Raw genomic sequence first — 26081 nt, 5'->3', positions numbered from 1 at the left:
TAGTGACCTTCTTTATCTCTCTTAGTCTTGGCTTGAAATTCACTTTGTCTACAAATAGAATAGCTTACCCTTGCTTTTTCTGGACTCCTGTTGCATGGAGTATTGTTTTCCATCCTTTGACTTTCAGTCTATGAATTTCTTTTTAAATTAAATGTGTTTCTTATATGCAGCATATTGTTGGATCGTGCTTCTTGATCCCTGCTGCCAGTATTTTCTGTGACTCTTAGTTAATCTTAGTCATAGATTATCAGGGCCAACAGCTATTTAGTATAGATACGTCAATTTTGGCTGTAGTAGTATCAGTAGCATCAGACACAGCCTATAAAACAAACTGAGCTAACCCTTCATTTGCAGCTTCTAACCATATGAACTAGATTTGTGATTATATAACAAAATGTAAAGCAAAGCAGATCGTTATGTGCAAAATATAAGTCCATACTATGTTAATTTTGCCCTTGGGGGTTAAAATTTAAAATAGATAAAGGAGAAAATAAAGAAGTGGAAAAAGAGAGATTACAAATAAGGCTGGAGGACAAAGATGAGTCCCATCAACTTGGGGAAACTGGTGCAGAAGATTGAAAGAAAGTGGGGGGCTGGGGATTTAGTTTAGTTGCTTAAGTGCTTGCCTGGTAAGCACAAAGTTGTAAGTTTGATCCCCATTACCAAAAAAAAATAAATAAAAGAAAGAAAGAGAAGAGGAGAGGTAGAAGAGATAAAAAGTCTTACAAAACAGAATCACATCCACAGAAAAGTTAGGAATCACTCTCAGACTCATAAAAAGGAGAGAGAAATAAAAAACAAACTGAACGGGGCTGGGATTTAGCTCAGCGGTATAAGCACCTGCCTTGCAAGCAGGCAGTTGTGAGTTCGATCCCCGGTACCGATAAAAAAGAAAAAGACAAACAAAACAAAACAAACAAGAAAAGAAAAAAAAAAATCCACTTCCAGGATTCTTTTTAGGTTCACTAGTGGAGACAGAGTCCTGAATCGTGCCACTGTATTCCAACAAGCCAGCTGTTGCTTTATGGCAGGACTGCTCAGAGACCAGACTCATTGAGCTTGTTGCAGTTTCCACCAGTCTGGCCCCAGCTAGTAGCTGCTGGAGAAAGCCGGCGCAGTTCTGGTTCCAGGCTTATCTGGCCCAATCCAAAATGGTTCTTGGCCCTCTCCTGCAGGAGGACTGAGTCCTCTGCAATCATCAGCAGCCAGTGCAGCCCTCCATGTCTGCCGCTCCCCTCCATTGCTGTGTGTCTTTGCAGAGGCCTCTGGGATTGTCAGCTGCCACTGTCACCTTGACTTTGCATCCCCAGTTTCCAGTAGCTCCTCTCACACAGTCAGTCCAGCTCGGGGAGAAGGCCACACCAGCTACCACCTTCTTCTTCTTTATTGAAGTTTTTCTTTTTATTCTCTCTGTGGGCTTCAGTTCACACTTCAGATTCTTCCTGGGTCCATTGGACCCACTTCCTTCCTTGTCTTTCTCACGATCCTATGTTCCAGTGTGTAAAATCAACCTGCTGATCTCTACAAAGAAGCTACCTGGAATTCTGACAGAGATTACATTAATTTGAACATCAATTTGGGGAAATATTAGTGTCTTGACAATATTGATTCTTCCAATTCCACAAACATAGGATTTCTTCATTTATTTAAATTTTCTTTAGGTAGCTTCAACAGTGTTTTGTGGTGTTCAGAATATAATTTTGCACTCATATTCCAAAGAGTTTTACTGTTTTCTGTACTGTATTAGTCAACTTTATGTCAGTGTAACATAATGACTGAGGTAATTAACTTCTAAAAAGAAAAGGTTTATTTTGACTCATGCTTTAGAGGTTCCAGTGCATACAAGTGAAGTGCAGAAGTGGTTACATGAAATAGAATGTAGCATCAGGGAAAGTTGTTACCACATTGGAGGATGAAATTCATATTATATGATAAGCCGAGTTATGTGGTAGGTAGACAAGGTGTGTATTTTGTGTCTCATTTCTGGATGCAACTTTCTGGGTCCATTTTGTGTTTCTAGTGAATGAAGCTGTGTATATGAACTGGTGCTGTGCTCCAATTTTTCTCTTATAAGTTGTATTAAAACAGACGTACTTTTTAAAACCAGAACTTAGTTCTGTCAGTTATTTTCACTTGTAACTGCAAAATGTAAACTGGTATAATTTAGTTTGGAGAAATGTGCTTTGTGCGTGATTTTTATAAAGTCTGCATAATGTTAGGAGGCAAGATTAGTGTGACAAATCTGCAAGTACTGAAGTGTGCAACTTGATGCTTGGGTGAGTTGTCCATAAGCTAAAAGCTAGAGCCAGCTGGCAATATCTAAGATGAAGTCTTCTTAAATTTATGTGGTAGCCTTTATTTTTTAATCTGCTTAACTCTTCAGTACTTATTTTCTTGTTCTGGGAACCACACTGGACTCTCGAAAGGGAAGTGGACCATTTTTGACAAGTTAACAGTAACCCCTGTCTTGGCTGAGGACAGTAGCCCTGCTGTGATGCCAGTAACAAGACTTTTTACCTTTATACCCTTACGGTAAAGCTATCATTTTAGGCAATATAGTTTTATACATTAATGTCTTTGATTTTATTCTCTGAATTTTCAGTGTCAGGATTTACAAATAATAATGTAATATGCTATAATTCAGTACTTACTTTGACAAAGTAATATTACTTAGTAACAACAAAAAATCAATGTAAAATCCCAAAACCATCATGGAGTAATAAAAAATTTATGAACTTTGACAGTAGACTGTTTTGTATCTTGCTCAAATGTAGATTATACAGTGTCTTAATTTTCTCAATGATACAAGTCATATTTTAATGATGTAAGTCATATTTTATGTCAATGATGTAAGTCATATTTTATGTTTATCTTCATGTAATGAAATTTAGGCAAAGTTGTAAAGTTTCCAAAACTGGGATTAACTCTGAAAAAACATTCTTGTAAGTATATGCTATGTATGCCATGTTAGCAGAATAACTCAGACACTTTTTATGTTCATAGTCTAAATCTTTGCTCCTGCCTGTGCCTGAGGTACTGCTGTTCTTGGATGTAGTAGGTGCTCTAGCTGCTGTACTAAGCTGATATCAGTATATGGCACATAAAAGTTAGGGTTATTTTACAGAGAACCCTTTCCCATCCTCCTCTCGGTTCAGGAAGGTTTAAACTTGTAATCCCAAGGATAAATTATTGGAATTCTGGTGAGTTAATTCCAATCTACCACTTCCAGTGCAACCCACAGTGACAATAAAGACACTAAGACATATATACAGTTATGGGGAGCCAAGGAGTCCTTAGTACAGCCAAGATGGTGGTTCACCAGAACAAAAACTTCAACCAAGAGCCCTTCCCAGGTTTAATTAATTCTCCCTGAGGGGAGTGACAGTGAGAGTGACTGGGAAATTCGTGACTGCCATGAGTACCGTGAACTGGACTAGGTAGGAGCTCTGAGATCACCTTTTCAATAAGCAGAGGACAAGCAATGGAGAGAAAACAATCTGTATAACACAACTGAGGTAGTATCTCACAATTTGGGGTTGGTACTTCAGTTCTGATATACAATCCTGTTTGCCTTGGGAAGTCATAGCCTCTTTCTAGAGGCTCAATCCCAGCCGACAATGTGGAGCATAGCTCTCCATCCCGCCCAGCTTTCCATCCTACCTGGCTCAACCACGTATTTAGGGAGATGCTGGGCATGGTAACACTGAACTATCACCTTATTTCAGAGATTACACATCAGCTCCTCTGCTCACCCAATGTACATTGTTTAAAGCCAATTAAAGGGACAAAGAAATAGCCTAGCCAGTTTTGTACATGTCAATATGTGGAGATAGGGCCAAGTTTATCCAAAATGTAGACAGTTGTCCCTCTTTTCAAGGAGAGTCGAGGAGTGTCGGCTGGGTGGTTCCCCACATATTTTAGAAAATTTTTTGGTTATGTGTCTAAATTTGATGCAGGAATTAAGCCATCTAATGGTTGGATTTCTATTTGTGAGGCTAATCAACTTTTTTTAAAGAGCACTTGAAAGATCTCCTTTTAGCTTTTATCTTCATTTTAACCTTAAACTCTTCATTTTTCTTTTTTTTTTTTTCTTTTCTTATTTGAAATGAATGAATTTCACCATGTTGCTGAATTAGCCTTGAATTTGCAATTCTCCTGCCTCAGACTCCAGAGTATCTGGGATACTCAGGTGTGTGCCATTACACTTGCCATTTTTAACTGTCCTTTGTAATGTATATTTTTACCTAGACTTCACTAGTTGAAAATAGCAAAATACAAACTTTGTAACTCAGATATAAAACTAATATTAGCTTTGGGATGCTTTTTTTTGCTAACTTTTTTGGAATACAACATCTGTTCTATTCCCAATAATATGCAAGATATTACAGTTGGTCTTGGGACTGCTATTAGATTTATGTTCTGCTCTGCCATCTGGTGGCCATGGTATACTGTGCTTTTATCATGGCTGTAAACCTCCTACTGTAATATTGGGAGTTGCAGTGTACGGGGTTGGAATTAAGTCTGCAAGTGTGGTATGCCAGCGGTTTGGCTTCTGGAGCCAGACTTCCAGGTTTGAATGCTTATCTCTGTTCTTGCAGTTCCAGTGTTCTCTTCTGTAAAACAGGTATAATAATACCTCACAGGGCTGTCGCATTAAACTTATTTTGTTTCTGAAAACAATACACACTGAAAACTTTACACAGTGAAATAGTAAATGACAGTAAAATACAAAATGTAATATATGGTGTGTAACATTCAGTGATAACGGTTGTTATTATTCTGATTATAATGTATTAGGTAAGAAATTAACCCGGCCAATGCCTAGTGAACTATTTTTTGGGATGCCCACAACAATGGAACAGTAGAAATGTGTTCGATTTCTTTTCCTTGAATTTTTCTAGATAATATGTGTGAATTTCGTGCAAGACTTCAAAAAAGTTTCGGTCTTCAGCATAAATGAGTTAGCTGTATTTTAGTTGGAGCCACAATAGCTCCAAATTGATTTGGGCCTTGAGATACAGATGGATACAGATCTCATCAATTTTTAAAAATTATTTACAAAAAGTATTATTCTGCCACTCCTACTTTTAAATATGTCAGATACTCCTAAATATGCAAAGCTATACCTTTCATGTATTTTTCTTTTTCACTGTACATACAACACTGATGAATAAAGTTACATAGGTGACAATGATTATAATCCGAGTTATCTTCTCAAAATGGGGTATCGTTTTGGCCTTGAAGCATTCCCTTCTCTGCTTCCTTTTCTCTGCCTTGAACCCAGTGGACAAATACAGGCATGTGTAATACTTAGAGATGGTTGAACAAATTCATATCCAAAATTAATTCAGAGTACAAGCTTTTCTATTAATTTCTATGCAAAGCGCACTAAGTTTACTCAGTACTTTGTCATAACTGACAAGCTCTTTAACATTTAGGGACTAGATGTTGCAAAATCTGTGTGCAATACACGTGTGTTTGTGTGTATAAAACAAAACATACAGAAGTGTCTGAAAATGCCCACCTAAAAATGCACCAACGTGTGCTGCTTTTTGCAGTTGCTTCCCTCCTTTCTCCCCCAAGCCAGTGAACAAGTACAAACAGGACCACAGTACTCACTGAGGGAGTTTCCATTTCCATCACATATTTGTGTGAATTTTAACAAAAAAAATTTACAAAGTACTATTTTACTACCTCCACATTTAACACAGGTTAGGCACGTCTAAATATCTAGATAAGATTTAATTTGCCCAGTATATGCACACATAACAGTCTTGAGTAACCTGTGCATATGTTACAATGGTTATAATTTGAACATGTCTTCCAAATAGGAGCCCCCGACCTAGAAACCTTACCTTGTCCACCAGGTCAGTGAACTAAAATGCTCAAATTTTCAGAAGACAGTCTTTCTTAGGAATTTTTACACAAAATAAATAAATGTTAGTTTATCAAATCTACTTTTGTTGTACATGCACTGTGACCTATTTAACATCTAGAGAGAATAATGTTATAAATTATGATTCATTGTATTTTACATGCATAGCAACACAAATTTAAAACATAGTAAAACAAAATGTACAGACATGGAGAAAGGTTTTCTTGCCTCACTATAAGGACGCTTTGCATTTTCTTCCAGAATCAGATATAATGTGTACTACAGGAAGACAGGTTTACTATTCCTCTCACAAGTAATACTTTATGTACATTTTAACAGAAATTTTTTTACTAAATGCATTATTTTACTACTTCTGCTTTTTAACATGTATCAGGCACTTGAGAGAATCTAGTAAGATTAGATATTTCAAAAAAGTATTTGGCATTGTCAAATAATGCACACAAAACACAGGTTATAATATGAAAATAGTCTTCTACATACAACTGATCTTTACTGGACCTTCTCGTTCTTCTGTCTTCTGCCCCATGTCCTCTAATCCACTTAATAAACATGGACAAGTGTTACTCCTGGTATCACTTCCAGAGACGATCTAATGAACTCCATTTCAAAAAGTCACTTTCAGAAGACATTTCTTTTTTTGTGATTTCTTTTTTAAGCAGGTATTTACAAGATATGTGACTTTCTAATTCTGTCATGTGTTGGTAACTTCTGTACTTCTAAAATGTCTAGATGCAACAAAAATTTGTGGGAAGAGTTGTTAAAGTCAGCATTTCATATTATAAATGCAAGACTTCTGCAAATAACCAGTAAATCTTCTCAAAGGGCAGTGGACTTTATAATTAAGCAAATACTGGTTCTCTTTTTGGGAAAACAAAGACCAGGGAAGGCCCACTAACCATTCCACTGTTGTCATCTTGGATTCCACTTGACCTCCATGATGGGTAAGGTCTTTGTCTGTCCTGGTGGGAAGAAGGTGAAGTCTCCTCCAAGCGAGTCTTCTACTATTCATCTATAACAGGTGAAATGTATACAAGTGTATTGTATTGTAAGTGAGTGTATTGTATACATTTCACCTGTTATAGCGAGTGTTCGCCTCCTCCAGAACAGTCACACAGGACACAGATCTGCACAGTTCTACGATGACCTAAAGTGGCTGAGTTTCATGCGCAGACCCAGATTCCCAGACCCTGTAGATTATGTCCCTCTGAAGAATGTGGGAGGCTGCCATTCTGGCCATGCCATGCTGTCACCATGTCCTCAGCAACCTAGCCGGGGCTTTGCCTAGGCCAGCAGGTTTAGCGTTGGCCTGTCAGCAGCCTGAGGTGTCCTGGCTCTGAAAGAACACTGCAGTTCACTATTGCTCAGAGGCCTGGACCTAGCAAGTTTGCAGCCACAGCAAGGGCTCCAGGATTCTGTAGGACAGAGGCTGTGACCATCCCTGGGCCCCAGGCCACCACTATATGTACTGTTACACATAAATTTCTGTTTATTGCTCTCACATTCTAAAGTTAAAATACTAAAAAAAACACAGAAATGTGAGAGTTCTTAAAGTGCATGACTATCAGAAATAACTAGAACACAACAGAATATCTTTAATACAGAAACTTAATCAGTGAAATAAACTTTGTTTTTAAAATGTGTTAGTAATCGTATTGAGTGCTCACTATCCTATCCCCATTTTTTAAGTAAACTATAGGGGGCCAACCTATAGGCTTGTCCTTGACCAAAGATGACAAAGATGAAACACAAAGAGATACAAAATAGTTTAAAATGTGGGGGTCGGGGGCTTTTGTTTCCCTTCAACAAAGGACCCCAGATGACTTGCACACTTTGGCTTTATTCACTCAGACACAGGCACAGGCGGAGTAAAAACAGGATTCATCTCTCCCACCATCCATGGCACGTATCCATTAATTTTCCCTGCAGTGTGTCAGCACACACTCACACTGCCTTTCTTGGTAGTGCTCATAGAAAAGGCCAGTTAGGCCTTAAGCTTCTGTCTGATCTCCTACAGTAAACTATAATGTTTTTGTGTGTATTTTTGTATTCTGTAACAAAGTAAGTTCTAAGTTTACTCATTGTTCTTTATATATACATGTAATTAGGATAATACGATTTTCCTTCCATATTGTATACATTTCACCTGTTATAGATGAACAAATTACTCATTATGGTTGGATGCTTATAGTGTTTCCTGTTTGTGTTAAAATACTGTTGTGATCATTTTTATTCAACAGCTTTTTTCCTCTTTCATATATTTGTACCAGTTGCCAAGAGGAATCTTAGGATCATATGAGTTGTTTTCTAGCTCTTGAAATGTTATCCTACATTTTTGTCCAAAAGAATTGTGCTTTTTAATGCAGTTAAGTGCTAATTTACTGAGAAATTTCACCCATAAGACCTTTTCTAGGAACAGTGTAAAAAAGACAGGCTCTGCTGTCTCAAGGTGGAGTGTAGTAAAGAGGCACACAGAGGTAAATGACCTGAGTGAGAGGATGCGCCACTCTGAGTCTGAAGGAAGGACTGGGAGATAGCACAGTGGCAGGATAAAAAACACTTCATGACATTGAGATTCCATCTCACACCAGAAAGAATGGCTGCCATCAAGAAATCAACTGATAAAAAACGTTGGTGGGGCTGTGGGGAAAAAGGAATGCTTTTCCACTGTTGAGGAGAATGTAGACTGGTGTGGCCACTGTGGAAATCAGTGTGGAGATTCCTCAGAAAACTAGGATTGGAGCTGGGGATTTAGCTCAGTGGCATAAGAACCTGCCTGGCAAGCATGAGGTTGTGAGTTCAGTCCCTGGTACCAAAAAAAAAAAAAAAAAATAGGATTGGAAATCTCATTCAATCCAGCTATTCCCTTTCTGGTTTTTTTCCCAGAAAAAAATGAAAATGTCATGCCACAGCAATATATGCATACCCATATTTATAGGAGCACAATTTGTAATAGCTAAATTTTGGAAACAGCTCAAATACCCAATTAACTGCAGAATGAATAGAAAAGATGTATTTTTATACAATGGAATATTATTCAGCTATAAAGAAGGATAATCTTGAGGCCTTTATAGGTAAATGGAGTCAACTTGAGACTATACTCATAAGTAAAATAAATAAAATTCACATTTATAAATATCATATTGTCTCCCTGTGTAAAAATAATAATAAACTGGAAGAGTAATAATATCCAAAATGTACAATAGATATATTGTAATAATGAAAGGGAAAGAAAGTACTCAAAAGGAAAGAACAACTAGGATGGGGGAAAGGAGAAAAGAAAGGAAAAGATTGTATGTATGTTGGTAAACATATAAAGATATGTATGTATTCGTATGCAAGATAAATTACTGTCAATCTCTGTTCATCAAAAAGAACAGTTTGTGCTGTTATTGTTTGACTGTTTGATGTTTTTATGCCTAGCTTGTAACCTAAACAACTACTTCTAAGATAAAAATATGCAATATATTAACTAGTGTTGATTTCTTACTATTTTTTTTTAAATTCTGTATTATTTCTATCCTTTTTTTTCTGTTTTGCTTTTTAAAATAAAAAAACTTAATGGAGAAGATAAAGTATAAAAATATGATTTTAGTTTGAAATAATTATTGATGCTTTATTTTTTCTCACATATTCTATCATTTATAAAATGTATTTTTCTTTTGTACCTAAATGACTTATCTCCAGATTGTATGATGCAATAGAAGGAGCACAGATCTGGACAAACTGCTTAATTGTCCAAGCTTCAGTTGCTTCATGCATAAAAACGAACACTTTTTGTTTTGTTTTGTTTTTAGTTTCTTTGAGAGTCTGGGTCTCACTGTGTTGCCCCATGCTGGCCTCAAACTCCTGGGCTTTTTTCTTTTTTGTTTTGTTTTGTTTTTTGGTACCAGGGATCGAACTCATAACCTCATGCTTGCTGGGCAGGTGCTTATGCCGCTGAGCTAAATCGCTGGCCCTTTTTTTGTCTTTTTGAGACAGGGTCTCGCTATGCAGTTCGGGGCCTTGAGTGCAGGCTGCTCTCCAACAGTCCTCCCACCTCAGTCTGCAAAACGCTAGTATTGCAGGAGTGCGCCAACATGCCCAACTCAAACTCCTGGGTTTAACCAATCCTCAGCCTTCCAAACAGCTGGGGCTTATGAGTGTGGTGTGATGCTCCACTATAGCCAACTAACATGTAAATGATTACTTCCTTCAGAGAATTCTGAGGATTATGGAGAGTGTGTTTTATTATGTTCTCCAGCCTTATTTCAAAGAAGATTTGAAATGGAAGAGCTAATATATTAATAAGACACATACTTAGCACAACAACTGGCATACAAATTACTTCCTAAGTAGGAGTCACCATTAGCTTTATGATGGCCAATATGCAGAGCTCTGCTTCAGAGAAAGCATCTGCCTTCCTATAAATACAGACATACCTTGGTATTCACTTGCTTTCAAACTCATCAGATTTGGTACTGTATGCATTTTGACTGGAAAATTTTATACCAGTACTAATCATTTATTTGTTACTCAGCATGCAAGATAGACTTGGTGCCAGTTGCCTCACAACTTGCTACCCTTTCCAGACAAAACAGTTGGGTATTTGTCATTTTTCGTACTCCTTGCATCTCCCAAGACCAGTTAATGACATATACTGAGTACCACTGTACTGCTAAATTTTCTAGAAGCTGTACCCACATCCTTCTAATATAGTCAGAATCCACTTCCTCAGTCTCCAGTGTAAGGCCAGCTCTTTAGTTTATAGTAGCTAATAAGCTAATTTTTCTTCCTTGCTTCTCCTTTTGTCAGCTCCTGCTAGTTGCCAGGTACCCAATTAGATGTGGAGAATAGGAAGATAACTAAGATAATGACCTTGCCTTTAAGTCTTGTTGGCTGCACAGTGACATAGAGTTGTTTGCAGGTAACAGTACACAGGTGAGAGTATTTAGTGATTCTTACCTCTGGTTACTCATTAGCATTTTCATGGGAACTGTTTAAACACACCAGCACCCATGCCCTGCTTCAGATAATTTGGACCTTAATGCAAGCATGATCAGTATTCTTTAAGCATCTGAGTTTTTAAAGAAGAATGAGTCATTTTGAATGGAAAGGAATTAGAAAAAGCTTCACAATGAGAGCAACTTTGAAACCAGTGACAGGAGTTCATCTATATTGTAGAGAAGGTAGTCAGGGAACAGGTGCCTCAAAACTGAAGGTGGATTCACAGGTCTTTGTTTTTTTTATATTGGGAATCGAACTCAGGACCTCATGTTTGCCAGGCAGGCACTGTGCCACTGAACTAAATCCTCAAGATTTGAAAGTCTTGTATGGCTACTTTGAAAGAAATACAGATCGAGTTACAAGGCTTGACTGAGAGATATAAAACAGCTAAGAAGTTTTACCTCTGTTAAGGAGTTTGAACTTTATTACATAAAAACGGAGGTAGACTTTATGTGAAAATGATATGATACAGTCTCTTTTAGAAAAATACCAAGTCCTAAATTTGTAGCATCTTCAAAATTAAATTCTAGATGGATTTAAACTAACGGAAAAAAGAGGGTAATATTTCTATATTCTTAAAATGGGGAAGACCTTTATAAACATGGCATAAACTACAAAGACATAAAGGAAAATATTGAGATTGACAGATTTTATGAAGAAAAGCTAGGAGAAAGTATTTGTTACCTTCATAACATAGAAATAGTATAACTAGTATGTGATGAGCTCATACAAAACCTGAACATTCTAAAGAGAGGAACAGGCAAAAGATACGAGACTTTTTAAAAAGATGCTCAGTAATAATCAGATAATCATAAAGTCAAATAAGAGTAGGCCATTTAAACCTTTTATATTGATACAGAGAAAAAATTAATAATATATAATGTTGGGAAAATAGACTGGTAACGTTCTTGATGAGAGATAAAATTGGTAAAACCTTTCTAAAGAGAAGATTAGTAGAAATCATGTTTATAATATGTTTACCCTTGGGTCCTACAAGTAAGAATTATGCTTGGAGGAACAGTGTTGTAGCAGGATTTGTGATGTCAAAGATAGGGAACAATGTAAATGTTACATCTATTGGATGTGCGTTAAATCTTTTGGTAAGAAAATATACCAAACTGAAGATACTGCTGGGGAAGTAGAACTGGGAGAGAGGAACACTTCTAACACTTGATATATTTGGGATTTTTTTTGATCACTGGATAACAATGTTGTATATTTTTAAAAGTGTAAAGAAAGACTAGAAATCCTGTGCTGGATGAATTATGAGGACGAAGTTGGAGACAGGAAAATCAGTAAAAGAATTTTTGTCTTGTTTAGGTGTGAGAAATGTCTGAATTGAAACTGGCAATTAGAATGAAAATGAGTAAATTTGAGACACATTTCAGTAGTAGACTCTTAGAAAGTTTTACTATGTGAATGTGAAAAGGAAAACCTATAAAGTGATTCTGAAGTTTGTAAATTGTAATGACATAAAAGTAAATGATTGTGACACAAAAAATAGGAAAAGAAGCATCTTAGAAATGAGTACGTTAACATAGATCCTTAGTATTTAAAGAATAAACTGATTTTGTCCAGTTAGCTATCTTCAACATGTATGATTTATGCTTATTAAGGCTAGTCTTCTGTAGGCATTATTTTACTGCTATTAGGAAATTTTAATAGTTTAAAATATATAAATAGTAATTTCTCTTTTGTTCTTTTGTATTTCCAGAGTGCACATTTGGCCATGATAGATACCCTGATGATGGCTTACACTGTAGAAATGGTCAGTGTAGAAAAAGTAATTGCATGTGCTCAACAGTATTCAGCTTTTTTTCAAGCTACAGATCTGCCCTATGATATTGAGGATGCTGTAATGTATTGGATAAATAAGGTAAGATCATACTTACATACTTACTTACTTGAGTAAAAATAAATCTAATAACCAAAAATCCTAAATTATCTATTACCATTCCATTACTCTTTGTTTTAAATCAAAATGAAGGCTGAAGTGTAATTTAAATTTTTTTATTTAAAAACAACTTTAAAATGATGAAAATGCATTTTACATACTCAACCATATTTATAATTGTTCCCAGAAATGATCAGTCTAGTTTATATCACTTTTGTCCAGATTTAGAGCACTCAAAATCAAACTGAATATTCAATGCGTATATTTTTTGTGTGTGGTACTGGGGATTGAATTCAGGGCCTTGTACCTACATCCCCAGCCCATAAGTATTTTTAAATCTAAGAGTAAAATAATTTTCACACACTTCTAATTAAGGGAGTCTGCACTTTACTTGACCAAGTTGCACAAAAGCATATTGATTTTTTTTCCAACATTTTTATGGAACTGTGGATTTTACTTTGAAGATGCTAAAGTTATCCACTTCTTTGTCAGTTTGAGTATTATATTTATCTTGAACCACTTTTATTTACAACTATTACCCAGAGAAAATTTGTGGGCAAGATTTAGGGAAGGCTAGATATCTCTTCAGTTATCCTTAACTGAATACTTACTTGAAGCTTGTCATAAGAAGCCAAACGTAAAAAACCACTCATATCTATAATCATGCTCCCTAAAATCAGTACTAATGTAAAAGGACCAATAATTACTCTGTCCCAGAATTTATTTCTTCAGAGTTAGTGATTTTTTTTTCCTTTCCTTCTCAGCTGCTCACATCATAAACCTACTCATCATCCGGAACTATGTGACCTTCACATCTCATTGCAAACTTCCCATTCTTGAAGTTTGTCCTACCCTAGCAACTCACTTGATTTAAGTTCCCCACTATTAAAAATGTTTATCTTTTGAGTATGTGGTTAGCATGCATGAGGCCCTAGGTTAATCAACAGAACAAGAAAGGTTCAACTTCGTTGTAACTTCCAATTCATTGTCTGTTAATTTCTTACATTCTCAATAAACTTCACATTTCACTTTTTTGAATTTAGACTTATAAATCCTCTCAGATATTCTGTCTCTTCGTCCCTTCTTGTTAACGCATCTGCTAATGGCTCAGATAGTTGAGCTTATCTCTATCTGCAACTATAGAGATGTTGTGCTGGAAGAATTCACACAAGGAAGCTGGCTTCACCTTGACTTCATAAACACAAATTTCAAATGAATACCAGCCACTCAGCTGGCCGTCTAAAGTTTAATCCTGAGAAGTTGGCTCTAATAGTTCAACATGACTTACTCTATTTTTTATCTAATCCTCAGATGATCTATTACTCTTTTCCCTATTACTATCAACTTAACTTGCTTGTCTCATCCATTTTTTTGAGACCAGAGATAGGAAGCCATTAGGTAGGAATTATCATATATGTAACCAGTTATGCATTAATCTTCGTTGTCTCTCACTTTTTCTTCTGCTGTTAGAACAGAGAAAGATTTCCCGTTCCTGTCAAAGGCAAGTCCTCTACTACTCATTGCTTTAGGGCTCCTCTTTCTGTTTTTCATGGTCATTGTTTCTCTGCTTCAGTTCTTTTTGAAGTTTAATGTGAAGTTTAATATTTATAAGAATCACCTTTCATATGTGGTGACAGATGCCTGTAATCCCAGCACCCTGGAGGCTAAAGCAGGAAGATTGTTGCAAGTTAAAGACCAGCTTGGGCTACAAAGTGAGCTCAAAGCCAATCCAAACTGCATAGTGAAACCCTGTCTCAAAAAGACAATAAATAAATATATTAATTAATTAATTAATTATTTTAAAAATTCAGGATCTGATCCAGTAAGACTGGGGTGAAACAGGAGAGTATGCATTTCTAGCAAAAGCCAGGCAATGCTAATGTTTCTTTTCTGTGGATTACTTGTATTCCTGCACTCTCCTAGTTCATCTTACTCTACATTGAATCATCCTTGTAAGACTATAAACTTATTCTAGTGTTTCCCATTCTATAAATAAAACTTTCCTGTCCAGATATATCCCCATGTCTTGGAGCAACATAATTTCTCAAAAGAGCTATATAGACATTAATTAGCCTTCTGTGCTTTCTCTCCCTTCCTTATTCCTACCCTAACATTGTTCCTAAGTTGGTCAGTTAAGGCTTCCGTACTGACAAATCTAATAGGTATCTTTCTGTTCGTAACTTGAATTCAGTCTGTACTGCTCCTAGTACTGTACTTTTTTTTCTCTTCTGCAGGAGCTAACCTGTCTCCCCCCCCACCGCCCAGTTTCAATCATGTCAAGCCTATAGACTGTTTAAGTAATAAGTCAGCAGATACCCATGTACGATTCATGTAGCATCCCCAGTTGTTAACATTTTGTTTTTACTGTCTCCATTTTAATTATTTCATTTTTCATATGTGCATATAATGTATTTTGACCTTATACTCCTTCTCCATCCTCCTTATTCCATTCCTTATCTAATCTCACTTCTACTTTCATGTCATCTCTCTGTTTTTGTTTTTGTTTTGCTCTACTATTCCCATATTAGGGGAAATATGATGTGTGTCTTTCTGAGTCTGACTTGTTCTACTTGACAGGATGATTTCCAGTTTTTTCCATTTTCCTGCAAATGACATAATTTCATTCTCTTTTATGGCTATGTACATACCACACTTTCTTTCTCCATTCATCTGTTGATGCCATTTAGGCTGGTTCCATACTTGCCAGTTGTGTATTGTGCTTCCATAAACATGGGTCTGCACAGGCAGCCCTTCTGAATTTTCAGTGAAAAGTCTGAAGTGTTTACAAGCCTTTTCCTCTTGGCAAAATTGAACACCAAAGTATTTCTCCAGCAGTGACAGATTCTCCAGCATCCCAGCAGTTTTCTCCTTCAGCTCCTTGGAATCCTTCTTACACGTAAATTCATAGTTTAGGGCTCAAACTTTGAGGTTAGTTTATATGCCAATTTTGGGTCCCCCATTTGTGATTCTGTGTTCTCATGGTCTTCTTCCTCAGTATCCAACAGTGTGAGATTTCTTGTTTGATTCCTCAAGCCATCAAGACTACGATAGTTTTCTACTTGAGTTCTTAACCACTCTGCACTGTATGAATTGTGGGGAAGGCTATATAAGCATTTCATTTATATTCCTTTGTTTCTAAAATTGAATCCTTTCCTGCTTTTTCATGCTTTTTGCTGCTTGCCCGTACCTTGAAGTACTTGCTTTTTATATACATATATGTGTATTTATATAAAATATGTATGTTTGGTGGTAGAGATCAAACCCAGGGCATTGTGCATGCTATAGTAAGCACATGCTCAAGTACTAAGCTACCTTCAGACTGCTTTTTGTATTTTTTCCTCAGAGTTTATAATTGTAATCTTTGGGAGACTTTGTATAATATATGCTAATCTATTTTTACCGGATTTGGAACCTTCGGGTTTTTTTCAGTTTTTTAATTTTGTTTTATTTTTTACAATGTAGCTTGGACCATGTCACTTCTTTGTTTAAAACCCTGCAGCGGCTTCATTTTGCACTTAAAATAAAAAGTAAAATTCACCATAATTTACAAAGTACTATCTAATCTGACCCCTGTGTACTACTTCATCTCAGGCTCACAGCCACTATTCTTTCTCATTTCTCTCACTTCATTCCAGCTGTATGGCCTTTCTCGCCTCTGGACCATTGAACGTGATGTTTCCTGTTCGTGGGCAGCTCATCTCCCAGCTTTCTGCATGGCTTGGTGCTTCTGCTCCATACTTCTCAGCTTGGATAGTACTTTTTCCTCACACCCTCTCTAAAGTAGGCATCTGTCAACCCTTATTTTCTGCTCTAGCACTCTACTTCTTTCGTGTATAGCACTTCTCATAGTTTCTAATTGCTTTGCTGAACTATTTAATTTTTTTAAAAATCTGTCTTCCCTGCATGGATAGTCTATATAAGCATGGGTACTGTGACCCTTGAAGCATCTAGACCACTACAATGTTTGGCAAAGAGATGGTATTTAATAAACATTGACTAAAATAAAAGCTAGTGTTAGTTACAGAATTAAGCTAGGTAGTTTACAATCTTGGAAATCTATACAAAGATGAAATTATTTAATCAGGAATGTCTGTCTTTTTTAGACAGCCATATCTACCTATTTAGGTTTTAGAATAAGTTTAGAAGTATTTGATTAAACTTGAATCTCATTATTTTTTTTCCCTTGTTCCATTTACCCGCCCCGTTTCATTAAGACTTTACCCTTGTCTCTTAAATAGAGGATATATTTTCTCTCCAGAAATAGATTCTTAGTATGGCTCATCCTAACCTAGTTGCCTTTTTTTTCTCCTGAATAATGCATCCACAGGTTTGTTTTTTTTTTTTAAACTTTACTGTAGAAAACTGATAGTAATGTGGCTAAAGTTATTAGCAATAGTGGCTAAAATGAATTTAAACTTTAAAAAGCAAAGTCACAAAAGACAAGATTATTTTACAGGATTAAATCATGCAAAGATACACAAAAATTATGAATATATGAACCTTACCTTATTTGTTTCTACCTCTCTTTGTGGCCTCATCTTGTAAGTCCTCTCTTGGAGACTTCTGGGTGTGTGTGTGTGTGTGTGTGGGTGGGTGGGTGCACACCAAGTGGTTTTCCCACCACAAGCTCTTTGTTTGCATTTTTTATTCTTTGTCTGGAATACTTTTTTCATTGTTCTTATCATGGGTAGCTTCTTTTCCTTCTAGGACTCAGCTCAAACTTACTCCTAAAAGAAGCTAAGTCTCTTCCAGCAGCTATAACAAAGTATCAAAGACTGGATAACCCATAAATAACAAAAATCTTTCTGATGGTTCTGGAAGTAGGAAGTCCAAGATCAAGATGCCAACACATTACATTATTGGTGAATGCTTGCTCTCTTAAAAGCACTAGGTCCCTCCCTTTAACCTTTTTGAATAAGACACTGATATCATTCATGAGAGTGAAGCCTCATGACCTAATCACTTCTTCCAGCCCCCCCCCCCCACTACTACCAAATTGGGCTTTAAGTTCCAGGATATGAATTTGCGGGCCAAACATTCAAGACCATAGTAGTGGCCTTTTCTGATACAGCTGTCTTTTCTCCAGTAGCTCTCCTTGCTCGCATTGTTTTCTGTTCGCCTTTTTGTTAACTTACTCTCCACATTGTACACCATACTCCGTATACCTATTTTATGATGACGAGGTTCATTTTGTACTTACTCCCTAGCGACTTATATCTCTAGCAGCTTAACAGATGTCTGGCACATGATCTGTAAATATCTATTGAACATGTGAACAAGTAAATGAATAATGCTTTAGGGTATTAATTTGTGACAGATTTGCTTTTTGGACAGAATTAGAGCATTTTTTTAAATCATGAAGATATTTGCAATCTGGCAGATTGATTACAGCTACCTGTAGTGAATTAGAAAATATTTCTCTGACTTAAAAAAAACGACTAAAGGGGGCAGGGGATTTAGCTCAGTGGCACAAGCGCCTGCCTTGCAAGTATGTGGTCATGAGTTTGATCCCCGGTACCGATAAAAAAGACAAAAAAATGAAGAAAAAAAAAAGGACTAAAAATACACATAAAAGAAGGAAAGCAAGAGAAATGAAATGAAGAAGGAAAGGGAAGAAATAGGAAAACAAAGTTCTTAGGTTTTAATTCTGTCTTCTTCCTTTCCCTTCATTGGTAATAGTCCAAAATGCTTAAAATTCATAGAATTCATAAAACTACCTTATAACACTTGTACACTGGTGATTTTGGCACTGTGCCAGACTATTAGATTTGCCAACCCTTTAGATATGCTTGATAAAATATATTTAGAAAAATTACATTATAAAAGCTGAATTTAAAAAAAAAATCCCTAGATGCCAGAAAAGCAAAGAGTAACCAATGGCATTGATATTTTCAAAAGTTCTTTTATTGATAAATAAAGTTTTATTTATTGTTAGTAGGCTAAACTTCTAAAATCATTATCTTGAAATCCAAAGTAATGTTTAAAGCTTTTTTCTGTTTTGTTTTTGTTTTTGTTTTTGTTTTGAGACAGGTTTTCATTTGTGTATTCCAGGCTGGCCTTGAACTCAGTATTCAGAGCATACCCCAAACTGGCCCAGAACTTGTGATCCTCCTGCCCTGGCCTCTCTTGTGCTAGGGTTAAAAGTGTAGATCATCATACTCATTTCTAAAGTCTGCCTAAAAAATAGTTTTTGTACTAAGTGCTATTTTGTACTAAGTACTATTTAACCTTCTTGAGATTATGGGCTATTTGTGTCACCTTATAGGTATTAAATGAGGCATTTTTGCCAGAAAAGTTTCCATGCAAAAGTTTTATATGTTTTAATATGGATTTATGGTGCACTAAACCTCACCTATGATCTGTGTACATGCCTGTGAAATTACAGTTTCAGAATTTGATTCACAGTGTGTTCTATTGATAAAACATTAATTTTAGTGATAGTAATTTTCATTTACTAGTCAAAAATAGTTGTAAAGTTTTTACTTAAAGTAATACTTTGATATTTTAGCATTAAACTGTTATTGAATATCTTATTCTCTACCAGTCTGACCAATTTCTATCATATAGTTTGATAAATTAATGAATTAGTTTAAGAATATTTAAAAAACCACTTGTGAGGTTTTTTGTGTAATTGTGAAAATAAAATTTTCTTTGGTATTCATATTGACATCAGAGATCTAACTACAGGTATTTTGAAGGTACATGTTATTTTATTGTTACATTTCAATGTAGGTTCAAATTAATGTTTTTTTATATTTTAAGGTAAATGAACATTTGAAAGACATAATTGAGCAAGAACAAAAATTGAAAGAACATCATACAGTTGAAGCTCCAGGTGGTCAAAAGGTATTTCAAGGAAAAAAATTACAATCATGATACTGTATTTATATATATATATATATTATTTTGAGAAATATTTATAGTTTTAAGTTTTCTTTAATGCTCTTAACTGTACCCCGTGAAACCATGTCATGAACACTAAGTAGATACAACTATAAAATGACAAATAATTGGGCAATAGAATTTGGGAAAAAATTTATTGATAACTAGAACTCAGTTTTTGAGGTGCTTTTGACAAAAATAATGGTGTTTTTGTTACATACATTTTGACAAAATATATGAAATAAGAAAATAATTTTAAACATACTAGCTTTTACTAGCTTTTATAATGTTTGCCATATAGCCAACATTTAAAATAGCATTCCTGGGGCTGGGGATTTAGCTCAGCGGCATACGTGCCTGCCTGTCAAGTGTAAGGTCATGAGTTCAATCCCTGGTACCAAAAAAAAAAAATTCAGTAAAATAACATTCCTGGAATTTCATGTTGTATATGATTTACTCTGTAAGGAAAGAAATATTAATATGGGTTTGTTCTTTTAAAACTCTCAAATATGCTTTTAGGGTTTTATTCCACAAAATGGAATTCTGTGTTTTTCATATACTATACCGAAAGTATATTTTCAAAATAATATTCTTTCTTTTCTTTTAAAATATATTGTAATGAGTACATTTTAAACACATATAGTATTAGAACTGAGAGTCAGGAAATTACAGTTATTCAGAAACTACATTTTCCATTTAAATTATTTAAGTCTTTTCAGTATTACACAACACTTATAATTCATTTTGGGCTTCTCCTATTTCTTCATAAGAAGAGAAAAAATAAAATTGTTTTGTCTGTCATTGAATCCAAGAGAAAAATTTTGTAGAGGATCATCCAAAATGTTTGTTTTAATTTAATGTTTTGGGAACACTGATTTCTCCATCTCTGTTACTGACTTAATTCCTGTAATTAGAATATATGCTTCATTCTTCTTCTTTGTTGAGGTCTTTTCTACTAAGGTAGAGCAAAATGAAACTCTCTTTTTTTTTCCCGTTACCCATTTCATTTGCCTACTTTCAACTTCATCCCTCTCACATCCCCCAGTCCTTTCCTTTGATTTCTCTCCCATAATGTAGGAAACTTTTGTCTTGGAGATATATATAATCTTGCCCCTCCGTGTTTTGTTCCTGGCCCTTAAGAATAAGGTTTAAGGTAGCTTAATGTTTTTCTTTTTTTTTTTTTTGTCTTTTTCATTTTTATCGGTACCGGGGATCGAACTCACGACCGCCTGCTTGCAAGGCAGGTGCTTATGCCGCTGAGCTAAATCTCCAACCCCCAAGGTAGCTTAATTTTAAGTTATAAAAACTAATGAAAATTGTCCTTAGAAATCTTATTTATTTATAATGGTGCATTATTATGTGTACATTGTGAATTAATGGGGACAAAAAATCCAGTAAATTATTTCTGTGAGAAAAAACACTATGTGTTTCAGATAACCAAACTGATCTTTTAAGAAAAACGAATTATAGGGGCTGGGAATTTAGCTCAGCGGCATAAGCGCCTGCTTTGCAAGCAGGCAGTCGTGAGTTCGATCCCCGGTACCAATAAAAAGGAAAAAGATCAAAAAAAGGAAAAAAAGAAAAACGAATTATGAAATTTAAACCCTATTTGTCTTATACTACTTTTTTATAGCGCTTAGTCCTATGAAATTGTACATCTGAATGAGTTGATTGAGTGAATAAATAAATAATTGTGTGATTCATTTTTAAATATTTGTATTAGCACACACTTGATTTACAGCTCATGTAGAATTTATATCCCCATTCTCAAATGAGTTTTATCACTTTCCATTGTTAAAATATTTGTGAAAGTATTAATTTCATAGTATACTACATATACAGATGTCATTATTTCAAAGAAACCATCAGGCCAGGGATTTAGCTCAGTGGCCTAAGTGCCTGTGAGTTTGATCTCCAGTACCAAAAACAACAACAACAACAATAAAGAAGCCATCACAGAATAAGTGAAGAAGAGGAATCTTGCTAATCTTATAGCCTTCGATAGTTTATAAAGGAATTTTTGGTATACTTGGTTTGGCTGGAAGTATTATTCCATATTTTAATTTCATCCTGTAAAAGCAAAATCTGTAATGGTTTTCTCTGTTTAGAAATACAGAATAAAATGACTTGTTCTTTATTTTATGCAGTTTGTGAGAAATTGCCTCTTTACTTATCTTAGCTAGCTTCTAATGAGACACACTTAGATGCCTGCCCATCTTGTCTGTTACTTACCCAGCTATAGACAGAGGCCATGATGTTGGATAATGTATCTTACCTTTTATCCTTGCCCAACTCGGTCAACTTGGAATGTTCCAAAAAATTTTGTTTATAAAACTTATTTTTATAAACATAATTCTTGGCAAAATATGCATGTGTGAAAGGATTTTTTTGTTTGTAATTTGAGGCAGGGTCTCACTATGTACTTCAGGCTGGCCTTGAACTCATAGCAATCCAGTTGTTGAGCATTCAGGTGTGCATCACCATATGGCTTGTTGTTTTGAAGGATAATTGTACTGTGGTATTAGAACAAAATTAAAGATTCCATCAGGTGTTACTTTAGGTTATTCGATCCTCTGATGAATACATATTTCTAATTGTTGGCTTGGTTGATGTCCTAAGGAAAACATGTCAAGTAGTGCCATATCTAGAAAAATGTTTTGTTTACTACTGTTATTTTCTTCTTTGTTGTCAAGTTGCTCTTTTTGTTCCTAATACTCTTCCATGTAAAGTGGATTCCCAGTTAAATTTGAATTCCAGGTAAACAAATTTTTGATGTAGGCTTTATGGGTGTCTTACAATATGTTGGCATCTCTATATTTGTATTTGCTCAACCTGGAAGCTTTACAGATCTCTCACTTGATAGCCAAGATGACATTTGTGTTCTTACACAGTTTGCATAAAATACTATGATAAAATATCATACTATGATATAAAATACTATGATAAAATCTCTCAAGATTACAACAGTTGGGGCTGGGGATTTAGCTCAGCGGCATAAGCGCCTGCCTTGCAAGCACACAGTCGTGAGTTCGATCCCTGGTACCGATAAAAAAAAAAAAAAAGATTACAACAGTTTTGCCACTAATTAGTTTTATGATCTTTTCAAAGGCACTCGACCTCCTTGGACCTCACTTTCTTCATAAATGTCAGAAGGCTGGAAAGACTGTATAAAATGGTTCTTATATTCTGTGACTAAAATGATTCTCAGAAGGTTTTTTTCTCAGTACATTAGTAAACATAAGGAACTCAAAAAGATTAATAAAAATGTCTTAGGTTTTCATAGACTTTTCTAGGTGTATATTCTTATAAGAAGAATTATGATAATTGTACGAGTGAAACTTTTACACAGACCTTTTAGGCAATGTAAGATTTTAACAGATCTTAGGATATTTTATAATATTTGGAAAGGAGATATAACTCAGTGGTAGAGCATTCCCAACATGTGAGAGACCTAGATGTGAGCCCTAGCATTGCAAAAAGAAAAAAAAATTTTTTTTGGAAAGGAGGGCACTAGGCCTTAAGGAATAACAGGAATAGAGACAATAAATTTCAAGTAAAGAGTATATTTTTGGATTTTATTTTTCTTTTTTTCAGCACTGGGGTTTGATCCCTGGACCTTGCACATGCTAGGTAAATGCTGTGTCACTGAGTTACATTCCTAGCCCCTAAAGCTTGTGCCAAGCTTTCTGGGACTATCATTTTTGAAAGAGCTATGAATTCATGGGATTGTATTCTTAATACATTATCACACAGAAAGTGAATTTTAATGTTTCTCAACAGCTATATATTTATTCAGTGTGGCATTTGCCACTTTTTAAAGAGATAGATTTGTGGAATATTTTAAGGAAAAATGCGTCTGTGGGAATAGGAATTAGGTGCAGTAATCATCTCTGGAGAAAGACATTCATTTGAGCTCTAATTGCTTTTCACTGGATTAGACTCGAAGCAGACTACACTTTCCCCAGTGGTAGGTAAATGCTTATAGAATTTAATTGGTGATTACTTCAGTGCCTGAATTTCTCCCTTGACCATGGTTCCTTAGCAATTAAAAACTATAGCCCACTTTTTCCTTCAAACTGTCTTCAAACAGTGCTTTAATATCTATTTAAGAGAAGGTCTCTGAAGCCAGATATATGGTCTGTAGCCCTTTATGAGTGTTATATACTATTTTAATATATTAAAGGCTCAAAAAACTGGTCTAGGGGCTGGGGATTTAGCTCAGTGGCATAAGCACCTGCCTTGCAAGCAGATTGTCATGAGTTAGTTCGATCCCCAGTACTGATTTAAAAAAAAAAAAAAAAAACTGGTCTTTTTTTTATTTTTGAGCACTCTTATGAGAGACGTCTACTAACAGTCTACAGAATTAGTGTTCTTTGGAGCATGCTTTGAAAAACATTGGTTTGTAATCTGTAACTATGTACTTGAATAAGTTGTCTATTTAATACATATTTAAATATATCAGACAAGCAATTAATGTTCCGATGTAGTACATCATTCTCAGATACATCATTTGGCTTGAGTCTTAAGAGTAGGGAGAAGGAGTAAAGAAAAGGGATGCATTCCTTTTTTTTTTTTTTTTAAATCCAATTACTGAATATTTCTTAGGAAGTTTAAAGTAACTTGAATCTTTAGGAACACTTTTGTATACCTGCTGTTATGAGCAGTCCATAATAATTTTTATCACTAGTGTCAAATATTTCTAGTCTAGAAAATAAGAAACTCTTCATTTTTAAGTTTTTTATTATAACATGGGGAATTCTGACACACTTCAGTGATTTTCTGTTCTTTTATCCTGTTCTTGTACTTTTTATGGTGGTAGTTACTAAAAACTTTCTGTTCTATGGGAGATTGGGTCATGCAACAAAATTACTGGAGTCATTCTTTCTTATGGTATAAGAAAATTAATTGGAAAGTTACCTGTTTGCAAGAAATCAGTACTTTCTATTTCTTGAGATGACATCTAATTCTTGAAGTTCTTGAAAATAACTAGTTCATATTGTTTTTGCAGACACTTTTATTTTTACTGTTTGTATAGGAAAAACTTTCTGTATAAATAACAAATACAAATTTTAACTTATTTCATCTAGTTTGACTCAATTCAAAAATATTTATTCAGGGTACTAGAAAATTTTCTGAGAAGAATGCAGATAAATAATCACAAATTATGCTCATCTGGGATTGTGGGTTGTTATATTCATTTTTTTAAAAAAGAACTATTATATTCTTCAGGACACCCTCAGTAAGATTAACAGTAACATTCATACTGAGAGTAAATTGATTTGCTTTATAACTATATTCTTAAAAATAATCCTATTTCCCTTTAGGAAAAGTATTCTTATCAGACTTGGTCTACTAATGTCTAAGAATTATGATTGCAAACCTGACCCTAGAATCTTTTTACTTATCTTTTATAGTAATAATTCATTTTTCAGTATGACATGTGATTCTAAAACCGAGAAATAAAATTCCTTGCAGCCAAAATATACAACATATTGTGTGTATCCTAAAGTAAATTTCTACATGGGGGAAAAATAAGGCAAAAGAAGGTGGTGATCATTACTCTCAAGAACCTGTATTTTTTCATTACAGTGTTAATTAACATGAAGAAATATTAGAACAATAAACTTGAAATTTCACTGTTAGAAGCTCTACTATAATTTAGTAATTAAAATAATTCTGATGAATTTTCCCTTTACCTTTGCTTTCCCCCTTTGTTTCTGCTGCTTCCTCTGAAGTCTCCTTCCAAATGGTTCTGGAAACTGGTTCCAGTAAGTGTGCCCAGCTACTTCAATTTGCTTCCCAGAACTGTAATTGTAGAATGGTATGGTTTATGTCTTGCTGGTGTCATTTCATGTAATTCTGTAGGTTAGGTTTTAAGATATTTGGTCATATTGTAATAGGAAATGTAGCATACCTAGCCAGAATTGGGATTCAAAATTCAAAAGATGAAATAGTAATCATTGTTTTGCCATTTTCATTAGTACTTACAGAGCATCAATAAATATAACAACAGCAAAAAAAAAACAGTCTAAAGAATGTGGTCTTAATTTTAGGAAAAGTGAATTTGAATTGCATGTATAAATTAGCTATTTTTAAATTATCTTTGGGACAGGATCATATTCTTTTCAGTCTGAGTTGTAAAGCACTCTTTACTTTTTGTGTAATAAGAAAAGCAGGAAGTTTTCGTGTCCTTGTAAATGTGGACCTAAACTATACTAAATTCTGATCGGACTTGAAGGAATGATCTTCTAGGATTGGATATAGGGAGTTCAACCATTTAAGAACTACTTTATACCTTCAAGAATAAAAATTAATTTAGAAATACAACACAATGATGACATCTAAAAAGTACAGGGCTTCTTATAAGTAACAATTTTTTTAAGTTTGTAGAAGGAATAGGAAAAAGGAACATTATAAAATGTATAG

At 35.0% G+C, this 26081-nt stretch overlaps 1 protein-coding gene across 4 annotated transcripts in view; it reads left to right on the top strand.

Moving 5' to 3' along the window:
• Camsap2 (calmodulin regulated spectrin associated protein family member 2) overlaps positions 1-26081 on the top strand; it is a 95342-nt gene that overhangs the window by 39140 nt on the left and 30121 nt on the right. For 2 of the 4 annotated variants that reach the window (XM_063239894.1, XM_013157985.2), the window contains exons 3-5: positions 12594-12755; positions 19536-19619; positions 25391-25423. In XM_063239894.1, coding sequence (XP_063095964.1) covers positions 12594-12755; positions 19536-19619; positions 25391-25423 — 279 coding nt within the window. Of the gene's footprint in view, positions 1-4136; positions 4190-12593; positions 12756-19535; positions 19620-25390; positions 25424-26081 lie in introns of all 4 variants that reach the window. The other 2 variants (XM_063239896.1, XM_063239895.1) reach the window with 2 other exon arrangements.

Source organism: Cavia porcellus, unplaced genomic scaffold, assembly GCF_034190915.1.
Source record: "Cavia porcellus strain 051 isolate PalLab524CR breed Dunkin Hartley unplaced genomic scaffold, mCavPor4.1 scaffold_29, whole genome shotgun sequence".
NCBI classification, from domain to species: domain Eukaryota; kingdom Metazoa; phylum Chordata; class Mammalia; order Rodentia; family Caviidae; genus Cavia; species Cavia porcellus.
The sequence above is the reverse complement of the archived record's forward strand: the minus strand, read 5'-3'. Positions and strand labels throughout refer to the sequence as shown.